The 9,299-nt window shown below is 35.2% G+C and overlaps 1 protein-coding gene across 1 annotated transcript; it reads right to left on the minus strand.

The window, feature by feature from the left end:
* Positions 1–4,665: 4,665 nt before the first annotated feature.
* On the minus strand, positions 4,666–7,088 carry LOC101293363 (HD domain-containing protein 2-like). Its single transcript, XM_004309728.1, has 8 exons — positions 6,875–7,088; positions 6,673–6,797; positions 6,546–6,583; positions 6,141–6,251; positions 5,962–6,041; positions 5,417–5,453; positions 5,170–5,211; positions 4,666–4,925 (listed from the first exon to the last, which is right to left on the minus strand). Exons 1-8 carry the CDS (start codon positions 6,992–6,994, stop codon positions 4,855–4,857), a joined length of 624 nt encoding a protein of 207 aa, XP_004309776.1. The 5' UTR covers positions 6,995–7,088; the 3' UTR covers positions 4,666–4,854.
* Positions 7,089–9,299: the final 2,211 nt, after the last annotated feature.

Here is a 9,299-nt window from a genome sequence, read left to right on the forward strand (position 1 = left end):
TGAGTAGATTACTTATGCAAATTTTTAGAAAATTTGGTAATCGTTAAGTCATCAAAATGTTTGATTTATTTTTAATAATCTTGAACGGTGTAGGTTTGATATAAGTATTAAGTTTTTTGTTTTAATCTCAGCCATCTAAGCCCATTAAAAAACAGATCTAATGGTGTGGGCCTATCCCTAAAAGTGAGAAAAAATAGGGATCACTCATTGGAAGGGCCCTGTATATATATATATATACAAGGGGGATCGAGAGCGCACGTTGTTGAAATAGCTGAAGTGCGGACGGACTGATCTGGAGTCGTTGATCACTTTAAATGAAAAGCAATGGTCTACGATTAGTTTCTCTAAAACCCAAAATGGGTCAAGACATGACCCGACTCTTCACATAGTCTTCAGTCTCTCTCTCCTTCGCTCAATGATCTGGGCTCAAACTTCTCCTCCTAAAATCCATGCAATCCCCACAAATTGACGCGATGGCAGGGAAGAACGACTCTGTGTCCACTCGGATGGACCTCGATTCCTCTCTGTAGTCGCCGCCTGCTAGGGTTTTGAATAGGAGCGGTTCGAATGGGAGCGGAGGCCTTCTAACGCCGCAAAGATTGCCGGTTCCTACTTAGAACACGTTGAGGGACTCTAATTCTCAGCCATACGGTTGTCTTCGGTGTTCGTTCGGTTGGAATTTGCAGCTTTCGCTCTTTACTCTTATATATAGGTTCGTTTCAATTTTGATGAAGGAAATTCTAGCTTTCTGAATACCTATTGTACTTGAAATTACAGACACTGTAATCAGCTTCAGGAAAGTTAGATAGGATTAGGTAATCAGAAAAATTAGATAGGATTGGGTAATGAGGGAAGTTTAGTTTATTGATAAACCATGTTGCTCTCATTCTGGTTATGCATAATCTACATTGACACAGAGATGTAATCTTCACTGTAATGCCAAAATTTCAATCATAGCAAAGTTAGTGATGATTTGATGATTCGAATATGATCATTCACATTTAGATATATGGAATGCCAGAATTACACCAAATGCAAAATGGTTTGCAGGTGTGCTACTCGAAAGAGCTGGAAAACCATACCAAGTGTAAGTAATTGTAGTTTTGTCAAATAAGTATTTGTTTCTTAGCTTAACAAATTTACTATGAGTTTTAGCTATTGAGTATTCATGAAAATTTAATGGTTTTATTGTTATTGCAGCTTACACCAGCTAACAATGGTGCTTCTCTCTCTGTTTGGGTATGAGTGTGAATCAGTGTCAGTTTACTGATCTTTCTTGTCATTGTGTAATGGTGATGCCAATACTAATCAGTTTTTGTATGACCACTATCACTATGAAGCTTGCTTTTACATTCAGTTATTAGTCAAAGTTACGATTTTTTTTTTCTTTCTTTTTTTCATTTCTACTACTGATGTTTTGGTTTACTATTATTGTTGCAGCAGTGTTGGCATATACATCATGTTTGCTAGGCACTCCTTTTGTCTCTGGGCTAATTGGAAAGGAAGCTTGCCACAAGAGTTTATTACTTTACAAATCAATTTGATGCAGGGGCATGTTCATAGTTAGGCTAGGTGACAGAATGTGGGAAATCAAATTGTAGGGGCATGTTCATAGTATAGGAATATGATAGAATGTGACAGAATGCAGGGGCATGTTCATAATATAGGAATATCAAATTGTAGGAAGACATATTCATAATTGAATCCTTCTAGCTTCAGTTGTGTATAGCAATAACATATGTACTACTGAAGACTTCAACTGTGTATAACAATAGCATAAGTTGGAAATAAATGAATAAAACAAATACGAGTTTGAGTTGAGTATATGAGTTGCACACTTATTCAAAGACATTGTCTATGCAATACCTTCACTTATTTCTTACCTTTTGCAATACATTTGTATCCACCGAAACAGATAGCAGTATATGCATACACCAAAACAAATAGCAGTATATGCATATAGACCATGAGTGTACTGAACAACAACTACTGTGAAACACGGAAATCACACAAAAAATCAGGAATAGACCATATGACCACATAAACCATATGATAATGTACAACTGTGATAATGTAATAGATCAGAATTGTTTCTCCTCAATGAGGTCTCTCATATGATAATGTAACATAATCATTGTTTCTTCTCAATGAGTACATACATATGAATAAGGCCAACAAAAATTCATTGTTTCTGAGATCTATTCAATGCAAAATCAAGTACTGTGTACAGATTGAGGCATTCACAGAGGCATTCACAGAGAACATCAAAAACTGATATCCTTATACATTATTCTGCAAAATAAACCAAGCAATTGGATATCAGTCAATACTCATCAAGAAAAAAAAAGGTTGATAAGTTCTAACAATAAAACATCAACCAATTAAACAAAAAAGTGTATTATCATAAATGTATTGAATTCACCTGTAGATGAACAACTATCCTCATCCGTACTAGTGGAACTTGAATCCCCATCTTTGGCTACAAGACTACATAAATAAGCAAGATTATAGAGATATATCAATAAAAAAAATTCTCTCTTACGCTTTTGGTAATCCTCTCTTACGCTTTTCTCCCTGAACCTTGGAATTTCCTTGCTTATAACAGACATACTCCTTCCTCATAAGTGTGGTGTTATGTCACGCCCCAATTTTCGAAGGATAATTTTTCAAAAATTTGGGCATGATATAACTCAAAAATCTTAATATCCCAATACCTGGTCAACGATCTTCAAAGAAATCCAAAACTCAAAAGCAGATATGTAATGTCAACAAACTCATCAACCGAGTTAAACATTATATCTCCTTAATTACATCAACTTCAAAAGTCTAGTAATAATAAAGTCGCTCACATAAGCTTAAAAACAAACTGCCATAATATAATAAAATAAAGTGCACAGAAACTAAAATCTTGCCACTATGCCTCCGCCTCAAGCCTGTTGATCATCACCTGCAGGTCTAACCCCTACACCATGAATTGGTGCACCGGGTTGTAAACAACAAACACGGTAAGCTAAAAAGCCCGTATGAGTAACTCCCAAAAATAACTCAACCCAACATTACACAAGATAAAACTGGTAATTCCTGCTTTAAAACTTAGTTCAGGAATCGCCTCAAAACAAGAAAATTCAAAAGAGAATAAATAATAAAACACCACAATTCACAAACAATCAAAATCATAAGTGAAATCCTGCAAAAATGATAGTTCAGGAATTCCACTAAAAATCACACAAATAAGATTAAAGAATCTCCTGCATTAAGCATAGTTCAGGAGATACTCAAAACAAGGAAGTTAAATGACAACAATTAAGAACAAAGTTAAAATCACATAACCAATACTTTACAAAATACATGTACCCATGAGTCCCAAATACCAATAAGATATCTCCCATGACCTACAACAAACACATGTACCCATGAGTCCCAGATATTAATAAATACCTCTCATGACCTACAACAACAATTTATGTACCCATGGGTCCCAGATACCTTCAGGTACCTCCCATGACCTACACCGACAGGCGGACTAGAGCTCTATTCCTAACCGAAACCAATCACCCGGCCAAAGGCTTGGAACCTAGTTTGACTGTCCAATATCAAATCACAAAATAATAATAGCATCATAACCGTAACCAATCACCCGATTAAAGGCTTGGAACCCGGTTTGACTATTTAATATCAAATCACAAAATAGTAGAATCATCATAATCGTAACCAATCACCCAATTAAAGGTTTGAAACCCGGTTTGACTATCTAAACCACAAACCACAATATAATAAAATCATCATCAATCAACACAAAGAGAACATCATAAAAATTATATCATTCCACATAGATATATTTATACAAACAAACATTGACACGACCCACCCCAAATTTCACCCTGAAACCCAGAGTAAGTCGTGTGGGGACCAACTCCAAGGAAAATTTTACCGAAAAATCGGCATAACCTCCCTTGAATCGGGAAGTGCCCTATGATTGATGTAAAGATCAGGGGAGGTGCAAACTTCAGGAGGAGTCTAGCACATACATGTCATTATCAAATGTGAAGGGTGCGTTGTACTCTTTTGACGATGCGACATATCAGCACCACCGACATAACAGTGCGCGGCACAAAGGGGAGTGTTCTAAGATATTCCGCATTATTCTACGGTATTCCGCATTGTTCTAGGGTATTCTATATGTGTGTCTTGACTTTATGCCTTCAAGATATGTAGTTAGAATATGACTATGTATTCCTTATTATTACCATATTGGTACTTTGTAATTCTCTATATAAAAAGCTCCTATTAATAAATAATATGTTGATTCTCTTGTTATCTCTCATTTTATTTTATAAAAGGCTCCTATCAATGAATAATATGATGATTCTCTTACTATCTCTCATTCTCTACAGTTTATATTTCATCATAGTTTGTATTGTACCATTTCTTCTTTTAACAAAAATCTAAGTTGTGGATAAAGTGAAAACAAGTACTGAAAATAGCATTCTAAAGCTTAGATCATCTTAGATCCTGGTTTATACTAGTGGAATATATTACCATGAAAATAGCATTCTAAAGCTTCCTAAATCTATTGCTTCTCTAACCTGCTACATAAATGCTAAAGGTTCCTAAATCTATTCGTTCTCTAACCTGCTACATACAACCTGAACCAAAACCCAATTATCAAAAAGTGCAAGCTTAAAATTATATATGAAGTTTGTATATAAATAAAGATGAATTACAAGCTAACAACGAATTATGCTGTTCTTGCTCAGAACTACTGGTGCTGTTGTCCTGTGCACTATTTGACCTCGAAATTGTTAAGGTTTGAGTAGGTTAAAATGTTAAACCCTAAGAAAAACTTTCTGGAAATTAGCCTTGTTTTTTTCTTCTGGATGCTATCTCTGCTGCCCAAGCTTTGCCTGCATCAGTCTGGAATTTCCCTGCAGAAAAGTTGAAATTGCAGAACATATATAAGCCTCTCATAGAGTAACTCACAACAATACACATGCCTAGATGCCACAAAATAATTGACTGACGCTCCCAAGACTTCATTCTTATTTGGGGGCATGAATAATTAATGAACACACATGCATTAGCCAGCTAATGGAATAAATATAGAGGGAAATGCGTATTGATGCAAATGAACATAAATGCAAATCCAATTACAGAGGAAATCGTATATACCAGCAGTTGACTGGAAAAACTCTTCCAAGTCCTTTCCTTGATCTGCATAGAAATAATAAAAAGAAGACTTTAGCAATAGAAATCTTTCATAAGTGCGCACACTGGAGGTGCAACCTTTACATTCTTTGAACATGTAAATATAGTTGATTGCCAAAAAATATGTAATTTTAGTTATTATTGTTTAAGAAAGTGATAGCATGATTGATACTGTAATAACAGAAGATATTCCAACAGAGAACAGCCTCACCATTCTCATATTCCAAGGCTTGAAGTATCATCTCCACCTGCATGGAAGAAACAGTTATAAAAGATAAGCTAGTGTACAAAGCACCAAGGAGGAAAAATTGAGTGCTAACTATGGTAAAACAATTTTGACATCAGTAAGTTATGAATAACTTTATAAGTGCTTGCAACTTCTCAGTCAGCTTCTATTATCCTATCATGTCCTTTTAGTCAAGCTAAGTGCTACACTACAGAAACTGTCTGCATGACTCCCCATAAATAAAACTGTCTCATATGCTCTTGAGGTTTCCATTCACCCAAACAAAACTTACATCAATCTTAAATTCTAATTTCCATTTTAGGAAGTGTACAAATTCTCTCGTCTATTTCCATCAGATTTTAAAAAGAATGGAGGAGACCCTAAACCTGGTCGATGAACAATGTTGCAATTTGGAAGCAATTAGCACTTATTCTACATATGTCTTCCAACAGCACAGATTTGAGCAGAAATTAATCGAAGGAAGTGCTGAAGCTGACTCATTTAGCACAAGATATGAGCAGACAACATACCTTGTCAAAGTCTTTAACAATTTTAGCTTCTGGGGAGGAATTCCCCTCATACTCCAACCACAGTTCACCTAGTTCCTTAGCTGAAGTTTGAAACGTGAACAACCAAAGTATGAGAAACAGTTCTCACTTCCACAATAACAGTAACAAATGCAGAAATCTGGGAGGTAATATATTAATACCTATTGAGCCTCCACCAAGTAATTTGCACATGTGGTCTATTGCCTCTTGTTCTCGCCGGCTCTTCTCTTCCTTCGGTACCCCATCTGTGGGTGTTATATCCCCAACAATGGCTACCCAAGAAATAACACATAACCACAACTTATAACTCGACAATCAACAAATCAACTTGACTTACTTTTCAAGAAAAAGATACCTGCTTAATTTCTGAAAATTAAGTTCATCATTATTCGGTAAGGTATAACGTTTCCGGAATGTTGACAAGCATAAATAACCAGGATTTCTAATCACCATTTTGCTAATACAATATGCTATATTGCGAAAAGCAAAGTTCATTTCTAAATATCTCTACAATTTGCATTTCCTCATTTCAACTTGGTAAATATAGACATAAAATTTTGTTTCACCTTCAGCAATGTCATGAACAATGGCGATCTTTATACACCTGAAATAGTGTAAAACCGTAACTTAGAACACACTAACAGTCGTAAATGAATAGAAATAGAAGCAGAAACATGAATAAAAAAACTCAACTTGTCTCGATTGAGACCAGGAATATCAGAAGCAATGAGAGCCATTAAACTCATGCGGTACATATGGTCAGCTACGGACTCTGGATCCTTCACACCTCTCTTAACCCATCCAGCTCTCTTCGTCGTCTTGAAATCGCAATCACAGTCAGATGCAGGAACACATTGGAATCCAAAACGTGAAGGAGAAGCGTGAGAAAGATTACCTTAAGGCGGTGACAGAGGGAGAGGAAATCAATGGCGGAGGAGGCGGGAGGAGGAGACGAAGAGGTCGGGTCACCACCGCCGGCGTTGGATGATGGTGACGAGGAGGCTTCGGTGGCCATGCGGTGAGCCCTAGAAGAAGAAGAAGAGGGGAGTGTGGGCTTGAAGGAGGTGAGGGGAGCGGAAAAGAGAGAGGGTGTAAGGAGGAGCGATTTACAGAGGATCACTCTGCTCATTTTTCCAATTTTCTTCTTTGTTTTTATGTTTTTATTTGAACTGCTCCATCTAACTTGGGTTTTTTTTTAGATAACCGCTCCATGCCTCCATTAAAAATGGGATGAAACTTTCACAAGTTTTTTTTTTCCTCCATTTTTTTTCTTTGAATTTCTAATGGTGTTTTACCATTAAGTGTATAATAACTTTATTTTTATTTCTTAAATATATTTTTGTTACCTTTGTTTTTTTGGGCAATTCAAAAAAAACTTTACCATGACACCAAACAGGTGCCTGACTTTCTAATAATAGATATATGTATCCTAGTGTACTTTTTATATATGGGTCCAAAGAATTTTTAACTTTTAAATATGAGTGCGGTTATTGGGACCTCCAAATTTGCTCATTATACCTCCTTGTCTCTTTACACCTCTTTTTTATTTTTTAAAAACAAGCATTTGCTCATTAGACCTCCTTTCAAATTTCTAAAATAACCTTAGGTTTGTTATTCATATATATTTCAATAATTTACTCATTATACCTCTTATTCGCTCTCTAGACCTCCCACACTTTAATTTTTTTTTCTTTTTGCATGAAAACTTCTATTTCAAATCTCGATTGCTTGATTTCTTTTCTTCTTCTCTTTTATGAAAACCTCTTTTGCAACCTCAATTCCTTGTTGTTGTTGTTATTTTTTATTTTTTTTATTTTTTTGCATAGAATGTCATTAACCTATATTATTTGATCAAGTTGTAAGAACGATTTTTCAATGACAACAATTTAAAAAAATTTAAATCATGAATTGTTTTCACAATCAATTGCAAAGCAGCAAAGTGGTGTTTGTGACCGAACGTATAGTAAGTTAGTAACTACAAAAGTAAGAAAATAGGTATACATGAAGCAAATCTGATGAAATATTAAAGCAAACTCTTTCTCTTGTAGAATGGCGATGCCCTATTTAGATTAATGTTCCAAAAAAAGTTAAAAACCTAGAAACCTTTGACCTAGAAAAAAACCCTAAGAAAGCCAATTGCGTCTTCATCAATGGAGATTCTTCCATTTGGTGTAGTAGTTCTTTGCGATTGAGCAACGGTTGCACTTAGGTTTAGGGTTTATAGACTCCTCACATTTTGTATCGTTAACTTGAAGAATAAAAAAAAAAAAAAAAAGGAAAAATACTAATATGATTACAATTCTTTTTTTTGTGTGAAATTCAACGTTTATTATTGTCATTTTGTATGAGGTTATATTTGTAATCCAATAAGTCAAAACATGTGGAGGTACATTGAGCAAATCTAGAAATCCCAATAGCCACACTCTTTAAATATTAATGGGTAATGATAAAATTTAAAATATATAAATGATAAAATTGTCATTAATTATTACGATATTATTAAAAAGTCACTTTCTAAACAACCTAATCATAATGTTTGGCTAAAATTACAAAATGTCACTCGGGTACTACTACCCACGAGAGACACTAACTAGGAATCTCTCTCTCTCTCTCTCTCTTGATATCACAAACTACCGATCTCTCTCTCTCTGCCGAATCCATCATCTCACTCAGCTACGATCCCTCATTGCCTCTAATGTCATCGTTGGCTTCGAGAACCGCTACATCGTTGTGTCAACAACAATTCCTTGGCAAAACCAAAATCGGAAAAATTCATGTTATCCTCTTTGCATCTTTAATCTCTGCAAAAACCTAGAGATTTGTGTTGATATTTGGATTTTTGAAGATTTAGGGTTCATATCGCAATTTAGGGTTTACGAATCTAGGATTTTATGATTTTTGTGGATATGAGTGATTCGATATGGTTTGTATTTTGTAAATGTCTATGTAATTGGGGAGTTTTTGTAACACCCTGGACCAAATTTTACCTATTTACCGAGTGTTTCTACAAATTACTGAGAAATTTAACCACACTCGGTAACTTAGTAAGTTAACACTCAAGTTTATTTACAGATTTTTCTCAGAATGTCAAATTCTTCTATTAAGGTCTTGATGTCATATTTCGCGTTGACACAAGTTCACCGGTGTTTTCAGATGATTTTTCGGAGCTTCGAGGTATTTTCTTTGATTTATCGAAGGTGTAGTATTATAATTAATTTTTTGAAATTAGAATAACTTTTAATCCGGGCCGTCAGATCCATTAGGGTTTTGATCTGGGTCGTTGGATTAAGCTTAAAAGGGTAAAGAGGAGGTTGACCTAG

The sequence above is a fragment of the Fragaria vesca genome, unplaced genomic scaffold (genome assembly GCF_000184155.1).
Source record: "Fragaria vesca subsp. vesca unplaced genomic scaffold, FraVesHawaii_1.0 scf0513057, whole genome shotgun sequence".
Lineage (NCBI taxonomy): Eukaryota > Viridiplantae > Streptophyta > Magnoliopsida > Rosales > Rosaceae > Fragaria > Fragaria vesca.